The sequence below is a fragment of the Bufo gargarizans genome, chromosome 8, assembly GCF_014858855.1.
Source record: "Bufo gargarizans isolate SCDJY-AF-19 chromosome 8, ASM1485885v1, whole genome shotgun sequence".
In the NCBI taxonomy this organism is placed as follows: Eukaryota; Metazoa; Chordata; class Amphibia; order Anura; family Bufonidae; genus Bufo; species Bufo gargarizans.
The window spans coordinates 106,529,655-106,552,406 of NC_058087.1; the positions used below are offsets into that span (position 1 = coordinate 106,529,655).

A 22,752-nucleotide genomic window follows, 5' to 3' on the forward strand; every position below is an offset into this window, starting at 1 on the left:
GAAGTTGGGGAATGTGTTTTGGGGTGTCATTTTACATATAACCATGCTGGGTGAGAGAAATATCTTGGCAAAAGACAACTTTTCAATTTTTTTTATACAAAGTTGGCATTTGACTAAGATATTTATCTCACCCAGCATGGGTATATATAAAATGACACCCCAAAACACATTCCCCAACTTCTCCTGAGTACGGCGATACCAGATGTGTGACACTTTTTTGCAGCCTAGATGCGCAAAGGTGCCCAAATTCCTTTTAGGAGGGCATTTTTAGACATTTGGATCCCAGACTTCTTCTCACACTTTCGGGCCTCTAAAAAGCCAGGGCAGTATAAATACCCCACATGTGACCCCACTTTGGAAAGAAGACACCCCAAGGTATTCAATGAGGGGCCTGGCGAGTTTATAGAAATTTATTTTTTTTGGAATAAGTTAGCGGAAATTGATTTTTTTTAGTTTTTTCTCACAAAGTCTCACTTTCCGCTAACTTAGGACAAAAATTTAAAACTTTCATGGACTCAATATGCCCCTCAGCAAATACCTTGGGGTGTCTTCTTTCCAAAATGGGGTCAGTTGTGGGGTGTTTGTACTGCCCTGGCATTTGAGGGTCTCCGCAATCATTACATGTATGGCCAGCATTAGGAGTTTCTACTATTCTCCTTATATTGAGCATACAGGTAATGAGATTATTTTTTTCCGTTCAGCCTCTGGGCTGAAAGAAAAAAATGAACGGCACAGATTTCTTCATTTGCATCGATCAATGTGGATGAAAAAATCTCTACCCAAAAAAAAAAAAGGAGGGGAAAGGCGTCTGCCAGGACATAGGAGCTCCGCCCAACATCCATACCCACTTAGCTCGTATGCCCTGGCAAACCAGATTTCTCCATTCACATCAATCGATGTGGATGAATAAATCATTGCCGGGATTTTTTTATTTATTTTTTACATACAAAGTGTTTGCCAAAGCATAGGAACGCCGCCTCCTCCTCAGCTCGTATGCCTTGGCAAACGTATCTGTTACTGCAGAGGAGAAATCTCGTCTTGCAGCGCCGCATACACCGACTTGCGTGTAATCTGACAGCAGCGCAATGCTTCTGTCAGAATGCACATTAGTGCTGCAGCTAGTCGATCGGTTGGTCCACCTGGAAGGTAAAAAAAAAAAACAGGCCGCAACACAATAATTTTATTAACTTTGGAACAGAATATATAAACTTTAACTTTTTTAACTGAACATTAACCTTTTTGCATACTGGTGCTTTTTTCTTTTTTACCTTTATAGAACAAACCTCTCCTTCCCCATGGGTCAATGTGCAAAGCGCAAATCGCCCAAAGATGTGGCGAAGTGTGTTATGCACTTTGTCCCAGGTGAAAGGAGAGGTTTGCAGCAGCTGTGTGAGTGAATGGGCCCTAATAGCCCTGTTTGCCTGTCCTGGTGAGATGATCCCTATGCTAATAGTGTACCTGTGAGTGATACTTCCGGAAACACTCTCCAAAGCATAGGGCAGGGTGGTCAGGACAGTCAGGACAGAAATAGCGGGTGTCGCGCCTTATTCCACTCCTGCTACAGACACAACATCTTTTTCGGGGTGACGGTTGGGTTGAGGTACCAGGAACGACATTGGGGAAATGTCGCTCGTGTAGACGGCTAACTACACTGGTGGATGGGGCCACGGAACCTCCTGGGTACAGGAGGTTCTCGATGATCTCTTCCTGAAATTTGAGGAAGGATCCAGTTCTCCCAGCCTTACTGTAGAGAACAAAACTATTATACAGAGCCAATTGAATTAAATATACAGACACCTTCTTATACCAGCGTCTGGTTCTGCGGGAAACTAAATACGGAGACAACATCTGGTCATTGAAGTTCACCCCTCCCATGTGAAGGTTATAGTCGTGGACTGAGAGGGGCTTTTCAATGACACGGGTTGCTCGCTCAATTTGTATTGTCGTGTCTGCGTGAATGGAGGAGAGCATGTAAACGTCACGCTTGTCTCTCCATTTCACCGCGAGCAGTTCTTCGTTACACAGTGCGGCCCTCTGCCCCCTTGCAAGACGGGTGCTAACGAGCCGTTGGGGGAAGCCCGCGCGACTAGTTCGCGCGGTACCACAGGCGCCAATACGTTCTAGAAACAAATGCCTAAAGAGGGCCACACTTGTGTAAAAATTGTCCACATAAAGATGGTACCCCTTGCCGAATAAGGATGACACCAAGTCTTCCCACTGCTCCCCAGGTAGTCAGGGCAACCGACCGGCTCCAGGGTCTGATCTTTTCCCTCATAGATCCAAAATTTGTGGCCCTTTCACAGAGCTTATACAATTTGACCCCATACCGGGCGCGCTTGCTTGGAATGTATTGTTTGAAGCCAAGGCGCCGGGTAAAATGTATCAGGGACTCGTCTACGCAGATGTTTTGCTCTGGGGTATACAAATCTGCAAGGTTGAAATGGTCTATGGGGGGCCGAATTTTGTGGAGCCGGTCAAAAGCAGGGTGGCCTCTGGGACGGGAGGTGCTGTTATCACTAAAGTGCAGGAAACGCAGGATGGCCTCAAAACGTGCCCTGGACATAGCAGCAGAGAACATGGGCATGTGATGAATTGGGTTCGTGGACCAATATGACCGCAATTCATGCTTTTTAGTTAGACCCATGTTGAGGAGGAGGCCCAGAAAAGTTTTAATTTTGGAAACTTGGACTGGTTTCCACCGGAAAGGCTGTGCATAAAAGCTTCCCGGGTTGGCGGTTATAAATTGTGTGGCATACCTGTTTGTTTCGGCCACAACTATGTCTAAGAGCTCCGCAGTCAAGAACAGCTAAAAAAATCCCAGGGCCGAACCGATCTGAGCTGTCTCAACCCGAACTCCAGACTGGGCAGTGAAAGGGAAAACTACAGGTGCGGCTGAAGTTGGGGACTGCCAATCAGGGTTTGCCAGCACCTCTGGGATTCTAGGGGCTCTACGGGCCTGTCTTTGTAGTGGCTGCGACGGGGTCACTACTGCTCGTGTCACCGTACCAGCTTCAACTGCCCTTCTGGTGCTCGCCACTTCACCAGGTTGTACGGCAGTGCTGGTACTAGGTCCAGGGAGGGCTGGGCTGCTGGTGTATGCCTCACCATGTAAACCGACAGCACCAGCCCCACTCTGCTGCTCTTGAAGCGGATCCTGCGCAACCTGTGGTCTAGCGACACGGGGCCGGGTACGCCTGGTGCTATCAGGGACCTCAGCCTCCTCGTCCGTACTTTGGGTCAGAGAGCCACTGCTTTCTACAGGTTCGTATTCTGACCCGCTAGATTCATCAGATGAGGGTTCCCATTCCTCATCCGACTGGGTCAGAAGCCTGTAGGCCTCTTCAGAAGAATACCCCCTGTTTGACATGTGGGCAACTAAATTTAGGGGTATTACCTGAGACTACCCAAGAAAAAAAAGCAAGCCTGTCTTACAAAGGGGAGGCTAGCGAAGTACCGGAGGCCGCTGCGGTTGATAAAAAATATCAAAACTGATTTTTTTATCGCCGCAGTGCGTGTAAAGTGAATGTGCAGCGATCACGTGTCACTGCGGTGGGGCGGGTGTGGGCGAACGCACGTGTGGGCGACCGATCAGGCCTGATCAGGCAAACACTGCGTTTTGGGTGGAGGGAGAACTAAAGTGACACTAATACAATTATAGATCTGACCGTGATCAGTTTTGATCACTTCCAGATACTATAAAAGTACAAATGCTGATTAGCGATACGCTATTCAGCGAATAACGGACTGCGGTGCGGTGGGCTGGGCGCTAACTGATCCCTTAACTACCTAACCAAGGGGCCTAAACTATACCTAAAACCTAACGGTCAATACCAGTGAAAAAAAAAAGTGACAGTTTGCATTGATCACTTTTTTCCTTTCGCTAGTGATTGACAGGGGCGATCAAAGGGTTAATTGGGGTTCAGGGGGGTGATCTGGGGTTAAGTGTGTAGTGTTGGTGTACTCACTGTGTAGCCTGCTCCTCTGCTGGATCCAACCGACGAAAAGAACCAGCAGAGGAGCAGGCAGCCATATAACAGATCATATTTACTAATATGATCTGCTATCTGGCACTCTGATTGGATTTTTTAAAAATCATCAGCTTGCCAGCCGCGATCATTGGCTGGCAAGCTGATGACAAATTACTCCTTAACGAAATGCCGGCCCGAACTGCACCTGCGCTGGCGGGCATAGCGCGTCATCTCGCGAGATGATGCGTATATGCGTCAGTCTGCGCAGCGATGCCGCCTCCGGACCGCACATCTGCGTTAGGCTGTCCGGAGGCGGTTAAATAACTACCTGACAAATGTTTCTCTCTGGCAACAGCTTATCTCCATTACAAACAAATAATCCAACATATTTGATCCTTCTTTCCCTGAAATCCTCCTCCAGGAGAGTTGGCTGTTCAGACCAAAATCATCAAGTTCCTGTAAGGTTCAGATAAGGTGTATGGGTATTTCTTGTTCAATTGTTTTTTTTAATCTATAGAAAATTGATTTAAAGGGTTGTGCAATATCTGTTGGGATCCAGCTCTTGGCACCTCTGATGATCAGCTGTTTGAAGAAGTAGCGACGCTTGTGCGAGCGCTACTTTCTTCCTTGCTTGAATGGGACAAGCATTTGTAATTACATTGCACCACCACTGTGAGATGAAGAAGCAGTGCTCGTATGAGCACTGCCTCCTTTTGAAACAGCCGATCGCTGGTTATGCCGGGGGTCGAATCCACACAATCAGATATTGATGACCTATCTTGAGGATACTGGCTGCACAACCCCTTTAAATGACTGAAAGACATTGTGAGATGCACCCCAAAAAAATTAGTGAGCGTGAGGAAAATCTAGTCTAAAACAAACCTTAAAAACCCTTCCGGTCCAATTCTAGTCCCAACCCTGTATTCACAGTGGAGTAAAATGATAATAACATAATACTTACAATAATATATTGTTTTCTTTTGTCTATCTTTCACTTTATCTGTTTTATTTTAGAATCGTCTAGGTGCTGTGTCTTGCCTCCAACTAATTATTGAAACATTTCAAATAGATGACAGCATAATAGTTATTGGAGGGTATGTATGCTTTACAATATTGTAATGGTACAGTTTCTGAAATTTTCTCTGACTATGGTTACTAGTGAATAATGTTAAAAACTGTATAAACAACATGTTACGGATGCCAGTAATTTCACCTTTGAAGGAGTTTCCATTTTTTTTCTAAATGATGGCCTATGCTAGGATACTAGCTGATCAGCTGTTTGATTGTAGCTTTGGCTCCAGAACTACAGAGTTCAATCAACCTTGTGGTGGAGGGATAGATCATCAATATCGGATCGGCAGGGGTCCGAATACCGACACCCCTGCTGATCAGCTGTTTCAAGAGAAGGCAGCACTCACATAAGTGCTTCCTTCTCTGCTCGGTTTACCTGCTCACCGCACCTATTGCAGTAGTGAGCGGGTGTAATTACAAGTATGGCATCCCTATTCACTTCTGTGGAATGTTTTTTTCTGTTCAAGTGCATAGGCCAGAGCTGTCCCATAAAAGTGAAAGAGGACGCCATACTTGTAATTACACCTGCTCACCACTGCAATTGTTGCAGCAAGCAGGTAAACAGAGCTGCTTTCTCTTCAAACAGCTGATCGGCAGGGGTTCTGGGCGTCAGACCCCCGCCGATCTGATATTGATGAACTATCCTGAAGATAGGTCATGTGCGCCTGTAGTCCCCCTGTGGTATACTGCACCTCCTGTACTAAAATGCACACCTTTAGTTCCCTACTTAATATAGGTCCACCCTGTAGGGATTTTAAATATAATGCTTTCCCCCATAGTTCTCCACTAAGTATAATGTTACCCGTGGGGTTGTATATAATAATGATCTCTCCACTTGTATCCTCAGTAGTGCCAAGATAAAAAAAAATAATATATATATATATATATATATATATAAAAAAAACATTAAGTACTTATATGTGTCACTCTCTATGCCACTGTCTGAGATACAGGCCGCCGTCTGTGAGCTGCATTGCCGCCTCCCTGTGCAGGCGGTCACAATGACATCAACACAACCTCCTTCACCAGGTCTCAGGTGCCGCAATTACCTAGACACATACATGACCACGTGATCATGTCACCCAAGATCTGGCACAGGAGGTTGTGATGGTGGCATTGCAACCTACTGCGCCGTTCTACTACCTTATAGGCTTCAGGCCTAGTTCCCTGAGAGTTATGAGGCTGAACGGTGGGGATAGGAACCATAGGCTTCCATGCCCTGCTGCAAAGTGCCACCCTCTGAGGCAGTTGGGCTGCTGCCCATGACAGAAGTAGTCCTGGGCAGCCCTAAATATCTACTGGAGACCAGCCCAGGGGTATATGCCACCCTGTCGATCGGCCCTGCCCACCCCTGATATTAATGTATCTATTAGGTACAGTATATATGAATATAAAATTGGCTTATTCAGGCGGCCATATTTTGGGTCTTTGTAAGTCTACACAAACTATACTGCACAGCGTATAGTCTCCCAAAAATATGACCGCCTGAATAAGCTGTAATGGTAGGAAATATGATAACAAAGTAATCACTCCTGACCTGCTAAATCCCCTGGCATACCAGCACTGAGATTCAGGAGGTCCCCGCCAGTCTTATTTTACTTGCCCTGCAGTGATGAAGTCACATAAATCAGCTTGACTGCCGTGTACAGCATGTCAGCACTGCTGCAAATATATACAGTGAGGAACAGAAATATTTTGAACACCCTGCGATTTTGAAAGTTCTCCCACTCAGAAATCATGGAGGGGTCTGAAATTCACATTGCACTTCCCACTCTGAGAGATAGAATTTATAAAAAATAAAATAAAATAAAAAAATAAATCACATTGTAAGAATTTATTTGTCTTGCACTGCTAAACAGAAGTATTTAAACACCTGAGAAACAGCAAGAATTCTGGCTCTCAAAAGTCCATCTCTACTTCACTCATCAATCTAACTTAGTAGCACCTCTCTGAGCTCTTTAAAGACTCCTGTCCACCCCACAGTCAATCAGACGCCAACTACTACCACGGGCAAGACCAAAGAGCTGTCAAAAGACACCAGAGACAAAATTGTGGACTTCCACAAGGCTGGAAAGGGCAATTGCCAAACAGCTTGGTGAAAATAGATCAACTGTTGGAGCAATGGAATTAGAAAATGGAAAAGTCTAAAGATGACTGTCACTCTCCCTTGGACTGGGGCTCCATGCAAGATCTCACCTTGTAGGGTATCACTGATGATAAGAAAGGTGAGGAATCAGCCCAAAACTACAAGGGAGGAGCTGGTCAATGACATGAAGAGAGCTGGGACCACAGTTTCAAAGGTCACTGTAGGTAGAACACGATGACGTCATGGTTTCAAATCATGCATTGCACAGAAGGTTCCCTTGCTCAAGTCATCACATGTCCAGGCCTGTCTTCTGAAGTTTGCCAATGACCATCTGGATGATCCAGAGGAGGCATGGGAGAAAGTCATGTGGTCAGATGAGACCAAAGTAGAACTTTTTGGTCTGAACTTCACTCGTCATGTTTGGAGGAAAAAGAAGGATCAGTTGCATCCCAAGAACACCATCCCTACTGTGTAACATCATGCTTTTTGGTGGTGCTTTTCTGCGAAGGGGACAGGACAACTGCACTGTATTACGGAGAGGATGAATGGGGCCATGTATTGTGAGATTTTGAGCAACAACCTCCTTCCCTCAGTCAGAGCATTGAAGATGGGTTGTGGATGGGTCTTCCAACATGACAACGACCCGAAGCAAACAGCCAGGATAACCAAGGAGTGGCTCCATAAGAAGCATATCAAGGTTCTGGAGTGGCCCAGTCATTCTCCAGACCTAAATCCAATAGAACATCTTTGGAGGGATCTGAAACTCTGTGTTGCTCAGCGAGAGCCCCGAAACCTGACAGATCTAGAGGAGATCTGTGTGGAGGAGTGGGCCAAAATCCCTGTTGCCGTGTGTGCAAACCTGGTCAAGAACTACAGGAAACGTAAAGGAAATAAATTCTTAAAAAATCATACAATGTGATTTCCTGGGGGAAAAAAAATTATTCTGTCTCTGTGTGGAAATGCACCTACAATGTGAATTTCAGCCCCCTCTATGATTTCTAAGTGGGAGAATTTGCAAAATCGCAGGGTGTTCAACTACTTTTGTTCACTGTAAAAGGCGAGTATAATAGTATTTTATCACATTCCCTACTATTATGCTAATTCCTAAAACACCCAATAAGCCCTATGCACAAAATGGAGTACATTTTCTCCCATAATATTCATGCTCAAAGGAGAGAAGGTTGCTTATTTACAAGTTTGGCAAGCCTTTCCTAGCTACACACATGATGCTACACATTCTATTTAACTACCGTATTTTTCACCCTATAAGACGCATCGGCCCATAAGACGCACCTAGGTTTTAGAGGAGGACAATAAGAAAAAAATATTTTTAATCAGACCTCAGCTAACAGCCCCAATCAGACCACCAATGTTAATATGACCCCAATCAGACCTCAGCTTAGACCCCAATCAGACCTCAGATAAAAGTCCCATGCCTCTCATCAGCCCCCATTAGTCTCATATCAGCCCCCATTGCCTCATATCAGCCCCCAGCAGCCCCCATTACCTCTCATATTAGCCCCCATTGCCTCAGATCAGCCTCCAGCAGCCCCATATTGCCTCAGATCATCCCCCAGCAGCCCCATATTGCCTCAAATCATCCCCCAGCAGCCCCATATTGCCTCAAATCATCCCCCAGCAGCCCCATATTACCCCAGTCCATCCCCCAGCAGCCCCATATCGCCTCAGGTTACCCCCCCCCCAGCAGCCCCATATTGCCTCAGATTACACCCCCAGCAGCCCCCTATTGCTTCATGTTTTATAAAATTAAAAACTCACTTACCTCTCCTGCTCCTAGACGCCGCCGCTCCTCACAGCCCACGATCTTCTTCCTCCTGCTGTCGGCTGTGCTGTGAACTGGCGCGCACAGCAAGAGGTCACAGAGAGCCCTCACGCTGTGCGCAGCAACTGCACAGCCGACAGCCGAGGACCAGGAAGCAGTGAGTACAGAGCCTTCACCGCTTCCTGGTCCTCCGGTACTAATGAGTGCTTCCGTAATGGAAGCGCTCATTAGTTTTCCCCCAATAAGACACAGGTGTCTCACGGGGCGAAAAATATGGTAAGTCCAATCTGTACTTGACAGATATATTATTAAAAAGACTAATGTAATCGAATGGGTTCTGCATTTTGGAATCTGAAGTTTGGATATTGGTTTCTGGTTGGAGATTAATTTAGGGGTCTAGTTTGTAGTTAAAATTTATTTAGATGTCTGGTCTGATTCATTTTGTGGACTTCTTATAACACGTCATCATAGTGATGTGGACGAAAGGAGAAGCTTCTGACTACAATCATGCATGCAACTGAGTCTGATCTGTGCACAACTCTTTGTATAGTCTACAAGGTGATGACACTGTATAGGACCTGTGTACGTCAGGTATATGAGCAATATATATGGATATTGTTTTGTTTTTAAATAAGATAGTATTAAAGGGGTTCTGTAGTTCTTTTTAACTGATGATCTATACTCTGGATAGATCATCAGCATCTGATCGGAGGGTGTCAGACCCCCGGGAACCCCGCTGATCAGCTGTTTGTGAAGGCAGTGGTGCTACAAGAGCATTGCAGCCTGCATTCTTTGTTTCCCTCATACCCAGTGACTAGTATCACTGGCCTGGGCAGGGCTAAGCTCTGTTCATCTGTTCACATGAATGGGATATAGGCCTGCCCAGGCCAGTGTTATATATTATTGCGAGGCAGTGACAGGAGTCATTTATGATGGGAGATATGTGTCACCCAGAATGCTGCAGGAAGCATTCTTAAAGGGGTTTTGTTTGCACCGGGAACATGTCACCAAGGTGCCCGGCCGTGGTGGAGTAAAGGCCCCTAGATTTGGTGTCCACTAAGGTAGTTGGTGGACACCTTGATAGATAGCATAGCTTGTTCCAGCTAGTCCGGGTCGGGCTTTTACTGGGAACAGGCAATGTGCTGGGTGGGTGCCTGTTCTCTATTCCCCAGTCCGGGATTCTATTTAATCTTGATGCTGGACTTAGGTGTGTCTCAGTCTGGGGAAGAAAGTAGTCAGTGTGAGGTAACACTCTCAGTGGGTGCTGTGATTGTTTGACTCGGCTGTGATTCTAATTTATCGGCTGTATTTATTTGGAAATATTTGGAAAAGCCTAAATAAAGAAGACTTTGATGAACTTTGTGGTGTCCCTGCCTCTGTACACTGGTCAAGTGAGTACGGTTCCTTACAAAATTATATATAGTAAGGGATTAGCTCTCTTCCGGGGGTCACTCTCACCAGTATCTTCGCCAATCACCAAGTTCAAGGTCCAAACGTGAGCTTTATTTTCACAGAACAAACATAAATTAACACCTTGCCCGTCTGGGCTCTAACCAAACATGAAATATCCCTACCTCGCTTAACCCCTTCAAGACACAGCCTTATTTCACCTTAAGGACCAGGCCATTTTTTGCATATCTGACCAGTGTCACTTTAAGTGGTGATAACTTTAAAACGCTTTGACTTATCCAGGCCGTTCTGAGATAGTTTTTTCATCACATATTGTACTTCATGACACTGGAAAAATTAAGCCCCAAAATTATTTTTTTTGCATACAAAAAAATACCTAATTTACCAAAAATTTGGAAATATTTGCAAATTTCAAAGTTTCAGTTTCTCTACTTCTGTAATACATAGTAAAACCCCCAAAAATTTTGATGACTTTACATTCCCCATATGTGTACTTCATGTTTGAATTATTTTGGGAATTATATTTTATTTTTTGGGGATGTTACAAGGCTTAGAAGTTTAGAAGCAAATTTTGAAATTTTTCAGAAATCCAATTTTTAGGGACCACTACAGGTCTGAAGTCACTTTGCGAGGCTTACATAATAGAAACCACCCAAAAATGACCCCATTCTATAAACTACACCCCTCAAGGTATTCAAAACTGATTTTACAAACTTTGTTAACCCTTTAGGTGTTGCACAAGAGCTGTTGGAAAATGGGGATGAAATTTTAGAATTTCATTTTTTTGCCCAATTTTCCATTTTAACCAATTTTTTCCACTAACAAAGCAAGGGTTAACAGCCAAACAAGACTGTATCTTTATTGCCCTGACTCTGCCGTTTACAGAAACACACCATATGTGGCCGTAAACTGCTGTACGGCCACACAGCAGGGCGTAGAGTGAAAGGTGTGCCGTTTGGTTTTTGGAAGGCTAATTTTTATGGACTGGTTTATTTACACCATGTCCCATTTGAAGCCCCCCTGATGCACCCCTAGAGTAGAAACTCCATAAAATTGACCCCATCTAAGAAAGTACACCCCTCAAGGTATTCAAAACTGATTTTACAAACTTTGTTAACCCTTTAGGTGTTGCACAAGATTTAATGGAAAATAGAGATACAATTTCAAAATCTCACTTTTTTGGCAGATTTTGCATTTTAATATTTTTTTTTCCAGTTACAATGCAAGGGTTAACAGCCAAACAAAACTTATTATTTATGGCCCTGATTCTGTAGTTTACAGAAACACCCCATATGTGGTCGTAAACTGCTGTACGGGCACACGGTAGGGCGCAGAAAGAAAGGAATGCCATACGGTTTTTGGAAGGCAGATTTTGCTGGACAGTTTTTTTTGACACCATGTCCCATTTGAAGCCCCCCTGATGCACCCCTAGAGTAGAAACTCCAAAAAAGTGACCCCATTTTAGAAACTACGGGATAGGGTGGCAGTGTTGTTGGTACTAGTTTAGGGTACATATGATTTTTGGTTGCTCTATATTATACTTTTTGTGAGGCAAGGTAACAATAAATAGCTTTTTTGGCATAGTTTTTTTTTATTGTTATTTACAACATTCATCTGACAGGTTAGATCATGTGGTATTTTTATAGAGCAGGTTGTCACGGACGCGGCGATACCTAATATGTATACAATTTTTTTTATTTATGTAAGTTTTACATAGTGATTTCATTTTTAAAACAAAATTTTTTTTTTAGTTTCTCCATAGTCTAAGAGCCATAGTTTTTACAGTTTTGGGGCGATTATCTTAAGTAGGGTCTCATTTTTTGCAAGATGAGATGACGGTTTGATTGGCCCTATTTTGGCGTGCATATGACTTTTTGATCGCTTGCTATTACACTTTTTGTGACGTAAGATGACAAAAAATTGCTTTTTTTACACCGTTTTTATTTTAATTTTTTTACGGTGGTCATCTGAGGGGTTAGGTCATGTGATATTTTTATAGAGCCGGTCGATACAGACGCGGCAATACCTAAAATTTATACTTTTTTTAATTTATATAAGTTTTACACAATGATTTCATAAAAAAAAAAAAAAAAAAAGATGTTTTAGTGTTTCCATAGTCTAAGAGCCATAGTTTTTTCAGTTTTTGGGCGATTATCTTAAGTAGGGTCTCATTTTTTGCGGGATGAGATGACGGTTTGATTGTTACAAATTTGGCGTACATGCAACCTTTTTTATCACTTTTATTACCTTTTTTTGGGAAGTAAGGTGGGCAAAATTTCAATTTCATCATAGTTTTTTATTTTTATGGCGTTCACCGTTCGGGAAAAGTAACATGACCGTTTTATAGATCAGGTCGTTACGGACGCGGCGATACCAAACATGTGTAGGGAATTTTATTTTTCTCATGTTTAATCAGTGATAAATGTGTTTTTTGATTTTTACTTTTTTTTTCACTTTTTTTACTTTTTTTTTACCCAGACCCACTTGGTTCTTGAAGATCCAGTGGGTCTGATGTCTGTATAATACAGTACAGTACAATATATATATTGTACTGTACTATATTTTACTTACACTGAACAGATCTATGCTTTTAGCATAGATCTGTTCAGCACCATGGACAGCAGGACGCCTGAGCAGGCGTCCTGTTGCCATGGGAACCTTCCCCGTCTGCTCAGTTATGGTCAGAACTGCGCAGACGGGGAAGGGTAAGGACGGGGCTTTGGGGGGCTGCCTGGGAGCTCTCTCCCTCTCCAATCGGGGGGCTGCAAAGGCACAGCAGCCCTCCGATGGGAGAGGGAGGGAGCTCCCTGTGCTGACACCCTGGTATACCACTGTACACCAACGATTATTATAATGGGAGGCGGGCGGGGGATCGCGATCCCGCCTGCCCCGCCTCCCGCAACTGCCGCACCGCCCACAAAACCGGCCCCCTGCACCCCGCCACATAAATGAATTCAGGGGTGCAGGGGGGATTAAAAAAATTTGATTTTTGGCAATTTTTAGGGACCGCAGGGATCAGAAACTACATAAAGCGCTGCAAACCGCAGGTCTGAATTGACCTGCGGTTTGCAGCGATCGCTGATACGGGGGGGGGGGGGGGCTGGGGTCACAGGACCCCCCTAGGCATTGAGCCTGAGTGCCTGGCTGTGTGTAACAGCCGGCACTCAGCGCTGTCACCATGTCTGCAGACGTGGTGACAGTTGAATGCCATGACGAGTATACTAGTCATGAAGCGCTAAGTAGCTGTGCTCCATGACTAGTATACATGTCATAGGCAGTGTTCCCTCTAAGCTTTGGCAGTTGCTGAGCGGGGTCGGCTTAGAGATGGGCAATGCTTAGTCAAAGGTGGGCGATAGGACAATCAAACAAGAGATCATTGCCGACATATTGGCAAAACAATAAATCTAGCCTACTAAGTAAGACAAGATAAAACAGTTACTCTGCTTACCATAGAAAGTAAAACTTTTTATTCTTCTCATTTCATAAAATGTCAGTCATCTGCCAAACAACCAAGATAAAGCATGAAATGTGGAACTAAGCCAATCCTAGCAACGTCTTCTTCCTTTTAACCTTGGATAAGTAAACCTAGTGGAAGACAAGAGGTACATATGTGATAGAAATCCATTACAAGTACAGACAAAACCAGCCAGCCAAACATCAAGAAGCTATAGCCTCTCAATCTACTTACCTTTCCACATGAAGCACCTATCTTGTATTATTTCTTTCAGGTCATTAAACTTCAGTCATCTCATCTGTCAATTTCCTTTGGAAAGTGTAGGCAACACCAAACAACCAAGATAAAGCATGAAATGTGGAACTAAGCCAATCCTAGCAACGTCTTCTTCCTTTTAACCTTGGATAAGTAAACCTAGTGGAAGACAAGAGGTACATATGTGATAGAAATCCACTACTAGTACAGACAAAACCAGCCAGCCAAACATCAAGGAGCTATAGCCTCTCAATCTACTTACCTTTCCACATGAAGCACCCATCTTGTATTATTTCTTTCAGGTCATTAAACTTCAGTCATCTCATCTGTCAATTTCCTTTGGAAAGTGTAGGCAACACCAAACAACCAAGATAAAGCATGAAATGTGGAACTAAGCCAATCCTAGCAACGTCTTCTTCCTTTTAACCTTGGATAAGTAAACCTAGTGGAAGACAAGAGGTACATATGTGATAGAAATCCACTACTAGTACAGACAAAACCAGCCAGCCAAACATCAAGGAGCTATAGCCTCTCAATCTACTTACCTTTCCACATGAAGCACCCATCTTGTATTATTTCTTTCAGGTCATTAAACTTCAGTCATCTGTCAATTTCCTTTGGAAAGTGTAGGCAACACCAAACAACCAAGATAAAGCATGAAATGTGGAACTATGCCAATCCTATCAACTTCTTCTTCCTTTTAACCTTGGATAAGTAAACCTAGTGGAAGACAAGAGGTACATATGTGATAGAAATACACTACTAGTACAGACAAAACCAGCCAGCCAAACATCAAGAAGCTATAGCCTCTCAATCTACTTACCTTTCCACATGAAGCACCCATCTTGTATTATTTCTTTCAGGTCATTAAACTTCAGTCATCTCATCTGTCAATTTCCTTTGGAAAGTGTAGGCAACACCAAACAACCAAGATAAAGCATGAAATGTGGAACTAAGCCAATCCTAGCAACGTCTTCTTCCTTTTAACCTTGGATAAGTAAACCTAGTGGAAGACAAGAGGTACATATGTGATAGAAATCCACTACTAGTACAGACAAAACCAGCCAGCCAAACATCAAGAAGCTATAGCCTCTCAATCTACTTACCTTTCCACATGAAGCACCCATCTTGTATTATTTCTTTCAGGTCATTAAACTTCAGTCATCTCATCTGTCAATTTCCTTTGGAAAGTGTAGGCAACACCAAACAACCAAGATAAAGCATGAAATGTGGAACTAAGCCAATCCTAGCAACGTCTTCTTCCTTTTAACCTTGGATAAGTAAACCTAGTGGAAAACAAGAGGTACATATGTGATAGAAATCCACTACTAGTACAGACAAAACAAGCCAGCCAAACATCAAGGAGCTATAGCCTCTCAATCTACTTACCTTTCCACATGAAGCACCCATCTTTTATTATTTCTTTCAGGTCATTAAACTTCAGTCATCTGTCAATTTCCTTTGGAAAGTGTAGGCAACACCAAACAACCAAGATAAAGCATGAAATGTGGAACTAAGCCAATCCTAGCAACGTCTTCTTCCTTTTAACCTTGGATAAGTAAACCTAGTGGAAGACAAGAGGTACATATGTGATAGAAATCCACTACTAGTACAGACAAAACCAGCCAGCCAAACATCAAGAAGCTATAGCCTCTCAATCTACTTACCTTTCCACATGAAGCACCCATCTTGTATTATTTCTTTCAGGTCATTAAACTTCAGTCATCTGTCAATTTCCTTTGGAAAGTGTAGGCAACACCAAACAACCAAGATAAAGCATGAAATGTGGAACTATGCCAATCCTATCAACTTCTTCTTCCTTTTAACCTTGGATAAGTAAACCTAGTGGAAGACAAGAGGTACATATGTGATAGAAATACACTACTAGTACAGACAAAACCAGCCAGCCAAACATCAAGAAGCTATAGCCTCTCAATCTACTTACCTTTCCACATGAAGCACCCATCTTGTATTATTTCTTTCAGGTCATTAAACTTCAGTCATCTCATCTGTCAATTTCCTTTGGAAAGTGTAGGCAACACCAAACAACCAAGATAAAGCATGAAATGTGGAACTAAGCCAATCCTAGCAACGTCTTCTTCCTTTTAACCTTGGATAAGTAAACCTAGTGGAAGACAAGAGGTACATATGTGATAGAAATCCACTACTAGTACAGACAAAACCAGCCAGCCAAACATCAAGAAGCTATAGCCTCTCAATCTACTTACCTTTCCACATGAAGCACCCATCTTGTATTATTTCTTTCAGGTCATTAAACTTCAGTCATCTCATCTGTCAATTTCCTTTGGAAAGTGTAGGCAACACCAAACAACCAAGATAAAGCATGAAATGTGGAACTAAGCCAATCCTAGCAACGTCTTCTTCCTTTTAACCTTGGATAAGTAAACCTAGTGGAAGACAAGAGGTACATATGTGATAGAAATCCACTACTAGTACAGACAAAACAAGCCAGCCAAACATCAAGGAGCTATAGCCTCTCAATCTACTTACCTTTCCACATGAAGCACCCATCTTTTATTATTTCTTTCAGGTCATTAAACTTCAGTCATCTGTCAATTTCCTTTGGAAAGTGTAGGCAACACCAAACAACCAAGATAAAGCATGAAATGTGGAACTAAGCCAATCCTAGCAACGTCTTCTTCCTTTTAACCTTGGATAAGTAAACCTAGTGGAAGACAAGAGGTACATATGTGATAGAAATCCACTACTAGTACAGACAAAACCAGCCAGCCAAACATCAAGAAGCTATAGCCTCTCAATCTACTTACCTTTCCACATGAAGCACCCATCTTGTATTATTTCTTTCAGGTCATTAAACTTCAGTCATCTCATCTGTCAATTTCCTTTGGAAAGTGTAGGCAACACCAAACAACCAAGATAAAGCATGAAATGTGGAACTAAGCCAATCCTAGCAACATCTTCTTCCTTTTAACCTTGGATAAGTAAACCTAGTGGAAGACAAGAGGTACATATGTGATAGAAATCAACTAGTGGAGTCAAATAATACAGTAAAACTTACTGTACTTACCAATACATGTGAAGCAACAAACTTCAACTGTTCAAACTTTGCAACGTCTATCTTTTGATGTGACCCATTTGGAATAGACTTTGTCTAGGTCAATCCTTTGTCCAGAATTCAGGAAGAATTTGATCCTCATGAGCATTTCCAAGTGTGGCACTTCCAAACGATTGTGACTTTTTGTCTTGATCATATTCATTAGACTGAAACCACGTTCACAGTCACAACTGGAGGCAAGGAAAGTTCCACAGATATCTGCTAGGGATGCAACAGCTTTAAATTGCTCCTCTTTTAACACAAATTGCACAAGATCCTGAAAGGACTGCATCAAGCCACATTTTGTTTTCTCGGCTATAACAAATCTTAAATCCTGGTATTGTTCTGTTACTGTCTTCTGTATATCTTGGTCATCTTCTTTGTATGGCAAACAATCTCCAGAGTATCTTGAAACAAGTGTTGCTATTTCCTGACAACCTTGTTGATAATGTAACGTACCACTGAATGTAGACATATCGAAAATTCTCCACTCCATCAGCTCATTTTCTGGAAAACGACATTCCAAATGTAGACATAAGCGCTCCACAAACCTAATAATCGGAGCCATATTGACTTCGTTTTCATTATCTTCCATTATTTTACACACTTGCTCACTCCAATGTACTGTCTCACCAAGGAACTGTGAACGTAGCTTACTTATTTTAGCCCTAACATATTGGTATGCATCGAGAGTAGTAAGATTGTTTTTTTGTAAAATCTTACTTAACTCTGCCAGCTGGCCGACAACGTCGGAAAAAACATGCAGAGCAGCAGAAAACTGTGGGTCCAACATTTTTTTCTGACAGTATTTAGCAATTGGATCGTTGTTTTTTTCTACTTGTTTGTTGCAATACGCAAGTAACACATCCAGATTTCTCATTACTGCCCGTAAAGCCATGTGTCTAGATAACCAACGAACCTCATTTAATGCCTTAAAAGAGAGCGTCTCACATTCCAGAACGTCTGAGAGTTCTTTAAACTCTGCTTTCTTGACAGATGACCTACTAAACATAGTATAAAGTGTTCTAAGAAACATCTCAATGTTGCCCATAAGTGAAACTTTCTTACATGCATCCTCAATTCCCAAATCCTCTCGATGAGCTACACAATGTTGTTCAAGCAAATGAGGTATGTCATTACGAAGACGAGCAGCAACACCATTTTGCTTTCCAAGCATAACAGAGGCTCCATCAGATGTGAACATCACCATTTTCTGCAAATCCAAGTGATTATCAGAATAAAACTGCTTAATGGCATCTGTCACTGAACTGCTATCACAGCTGGTTAATTTTGTAATGCCTGCAAAAATTGTCTTGTAAACATCAGTGTTAAAAGGACGGAATTTTGCATATAAAATAAGCATTTTGCTTACTGATATATCGGTGCTCTCATCAACTACAAGTGTATGAAAAGTGGCACTTCGTAATTCAGCCATCATTTCAGCTTGAACTGTCTCATTAATACATTATACAAATTCAAATGCATAGTTTTTCCCACGCCAAGACTGTGGAATTGCTAGATACTTTGCCATGTGATCATGTATGTCTTGGACAGAATGCATGGATGCATTCATTTTAATAGCCAATAAAACATTATCAATCAATATTTTTATTTGGTCGCGACCAACAGCTTTGCGAAGTGCTATTTCTGCATTATTTTGTCTTTCCTCTGCAGTTTGAGCCAACATCTGTAATAAACCTCCTGAATTCTGTCGTCTAATTTTTGCAACTGCCTCAACGTGGATTTTCTGTTTTATATGTCTCTTCAAGTAATCGAGCTTCCAACTGTCCTCCCACCGTTTTCCTGTAGTAAAGTCACCATTTATTCCTGCTTTCACGCAGATATTGCAAATAGCATTTTGGCTGTCCTGAAATGTGAAAACGTCACCTAATTTCACCTTCTGTTTTATAGCAGAGTTTGGCATTTCAGTTTCTATGATCTCACATAGCCATTCTTTTTTTAAATGACTGCTGGACTTTTTTGCAGTAGAACTTGAAGCCCTAGATAGAGGGGGTGTATTAACTAAAGATCGTTTTGCCATTTTTTGTCTGCAGTGTGGAATTTCAATCTGCATCAAATTCACCAAATATCTATCTGGAAGGCCGGCCCGGGGGGAGGGAGGGAGAGAGAGAGAGAGAGAGAGAGAGAGAGAGAAAAATTGTATAAATATGAAATATTAAGTATCGTTCTGTATATCTGTTCTAGAATTTGGAGATGTATATTTAGGAGTTAGGTTAGGACCAAGGGTAGGATCCTATTCCTATGAGTAGGAAAGCATCTCTCAAAGGGTGGAATTCATCATCAAAGCCAGTTTTTCTTCAGTGAGAGCAGCTCTGTAGCAACAAGCTCCCTCTCTACTACAATGTTGATGGTATATTTACTTAGTTGCTCAATGTGCAATCTATTGTAAATCTAGCCAGTGTGTGATATGATGTAGTGCATTAGGCAGTCCTACAGTGATCGCACATGTGCTTCTTACCAGGCTCCTGGTGGGCAGCGCTTAGCGGTCAATCTAGCATGCATGTGATGTGGTACATCCTGGATATATGAATTGGGAAATTCAAGGTTCGTAGAATCGTAGGTAGGACATCTGGCTTTGCTGTACTTTAATCCGTACAGAATATAATCCAGTGGACCTTGGTCTGAATAAAAATAAATACAATTTCCTTAGAGGTAATGTGATTTGGAATATTCGATTTTTTGCTCAGTTACAGACTAGAACTGTTCCAGTCTATAGAGCAATATACACAGAAAAAAAAAAATATTTTGGCGTTTACTCCTCTCCTTTCTAATATGCAATTTTCCTAATTCCACCATTCCACCATACCACAACAATGAATATGATTTGAATAGAAGATCCACACTTACCTGCACTTGTACTGTGATATCTTCAATTTGATGTTCATGCAGGAAGCACTATTTTGGAAGGACTTTAAGAGACTTTAAAAAAAGAGAATGTAAGAATACATCTATCAGGTCATGAGAAGCACACTATCACAACATTTCAAAAATATTCACAAGTACATTCACTTGAAGTGACCCAACAGAACTTACCTTTGTAGCACTGTATTTCCTCTGCCCCAGGCTCTTCTGTCTGGCTTGCTGCCTTGGTGGGAACGAAAGTGGACGGACAGTGGAGTAGATGGACAGTGGAGACAGAACCGCACACAAAATGTCTCCTGCGGAGTGAAGAAAGACCTTGCTAAGTGCTAACCCAACACTGTGGTTAGGCCACCTGACTGACCAGCAGTGACGACCTTACCCAGTGCTGTTGGGCCACATTTAGCACACCAATACCTTTGCCTCCCAGTCCCTGGCCCCTTCATTTAACTTACACATTCTTGACACCCTCCTCTCTCTCTCTTTATTTTTTTGTTGTCGGCCCAGCAGCAGCACTCTGTCTTTCCTCTGCCCCAGGCTCTTCTGTCTGGCTTGCTGCTTTGGTGGGAACGGAAGTGGACGGACAGTGGAGTGGATGGACAGTGGAGACAGAACCGCACACAAAATGTCTCCTGCGGAGTGAAGAAAGACCTTGCTAAGTGCTAACCCAACACTGTGGTTAGGCCACCTGACTGACCAGCAGTGACGACCTTACCCAGTGCTGTTGGGCCACATTTAGCACACCAATACCTTTGCCTCCCAGTCCCTGGCCCCTTCATTTAACTTACACATTCTTGACACCCTCCTCTCTCTCTCTTTATTTTTTTGTTGTCGGCCCAGCAGCAGCACTCTGTCTTTCCTCTGCCCCAGGCTCTTCTGTCTGGCTTGCTGCCTTGGTGGGAACGGAAGTGGACGGACAGTGGAGTGGATGGACAGTGGAGACAGAACCGCACACAAAATGTCTCCTGCAGAGTGAAGAAAGACCTTGCTAAGTGCTAACCTGACACTGGCTAGGACGCCTAACATATACTTCTTCTTGTATATAGTATTAGTGATATGGAGCACGCTGGTATAACCTGGGCATCTCCTGTATATAATTATATATGTACAGCTGGTAGTGGTATAAGTTATACATCTTCTTGTATACAGTGATATGGAACATGCTGTTATAACCTGGGTATCTCCTGTATGTATATATATATAGCAAAAAAAGGGCCACAGCAGCACAAGACCAATGAAGTGGGTGCAAGAAATCCTCACAGCCGCAGGCTCACACGACTATCGTAAGTATAGCATCAAAGGATGAGGCAGCACTCCAAATGAGGTGAAAAAATGGTGGATCTTTTATTCCCCTTGCAATGTTTCAACCGCTCAATGCGGTCTTTCTCAAGCATTGCTTGAGAAAGACCGCATTGAGCGGTTGAAACGTTGCAAGGGGAATAAAAGATCCACCATTTTTTCACCTCATTTGGAGTGCTGCCTCATCCTTTGATGCTATATATATATATATATATATATATATATATATATATAATATAGTTACTTTTTTCCACCATTTTCCTTGGCTTAGACTGTCTGTGAGACAAGCAACATTGCCAATGCAAAACCTGAAGGGAATGCAAAACTGTTCCAGAGAGACTCACTTTAGCCTCCCTGGCTATCTCTTATCACGATCAGGCTAGGCCAGAGAGACTCATTCACTTCACTCACTCTCACCTATAGGATTGGTTGCTGAACTGGTCTCTCCTGGTATTTCTAGAGTGTTAACTCGTGACAAGAAGTGGAGAACAGTGGGGGTCAATAGTGGCACTAGTAGTCTACTAGTGCCACTATTGTCCCCTGCCCACAGCCCCCATCACCAGACTAACCCCCTGATCGGGCACAGTGCTCTTGATTTGCTCAGTCCAATAATACTGAGAACTGAGCAGCAGCTGATCAGTGCAAGGAGGAAACAGATAATTAAAGCCCAGGCAATGCCATAGTTTGGAGAGGTAAGTAACCACTGGACCCCAGGAATGCAGCATTAACCTTTCCACAGCCCTCCACCAGGGTTGTTAACATTAACCCTTTTATTGTCCTAAATTACCAGGGAGATGTTTTCTCATTAAAACAACTTATTCTCTATCCACAATTGTAGGTAGCATATAAGAGAAACTGACTCACTCTAGTGTGTACCTCAGGCTCTGGCCTGGCTCTAAGATGGCGGCGCCGCCGACACTACCGCACCTTACTGCCTGCTGCTGCTGCTTGGTCCTCCTCTTCCTGCAAAAAGAAGGAGGAGGCAGAAATAGCGCGGCAATACGTGGTAGCTGGTAGGCGGCGCCAGCGCCCCACTGTGCTGAGCCGCACAAGACTACGTCGGCGCCGTCACCAGATGAGTCTGACGAGTGATGACAAGTGCTGGCATTTGACAAGTGAGCGGGCATTATAAAATTGTGAGCGGGGCCACAATAATTGCTGCGCAGCTTAGAGGAAACACTGGTCATAGGTACAGCAGATTGTCACACTCTCCTTCTCTGATCGCTTCCCTGACAGGAATGGGGACGATCAGAGAAGGAGAAGCACACAGTCCCTCCCTAACCCCCCCTTACCTGCCCCGATGCGCTGCGATTGGTCCCTCTGCAGTATTTGACCGATCACAGCGATCGTGGGCGGGTCAGGGCTACAATACAGTTACTTCCGGCTTCTCTGGTTGCCTAGCAACCCCAGCACGCCGGCTTCACTGAACCTTCAGCGCTTAAGTCCCTGCGCTGACAGTGAAAGCCGATC

At 43.1% G+C, this 22,752-nt stretch overlaps 1 protein-coding gene and 1 long non-coding RNA gene across 5 annotated transcripts in view; both read left to right on the top strand.

The window, feature by feature from the left end:
* The window catches only part of LOC122945248 (glucose-1-phosphate thymidylyltransferase-like), a 341,472-nt gene that overhangs the window by 145,003 nt on the left and 173,717 nt on the right, over positions 1–22,752 (top strand). For all 4 annotated transcript variants that reach the window (XR_006391102.1, XM_044304264.1, XM_044304266.1 and 1 more), the window contains exon 4: positions 4,983–5,062. Coding sequence is in view for 3 of the 4 variants with exons in the window: in XM_044304264.1 (XP_044160199.1) it covers positions 4,983–5,062 (80 nt within the window). In the remaining variant the exon portion in view is untranslated. The remainder of the gene's footprint in view (positions 1–4,982; positions 5,063–22,752) is intronic.
* LOC122945249 lies at positions 14,642–16,153 on the top strand. The gene is made up of 3 exons (XR_006391103.1): positions 14,642–14,764; positions 14,891–15,886; positions 16,013–16,153. It is a non-coding gene; the product is annotated as an uncharacterized LOC122945249 (long non-coding RNA).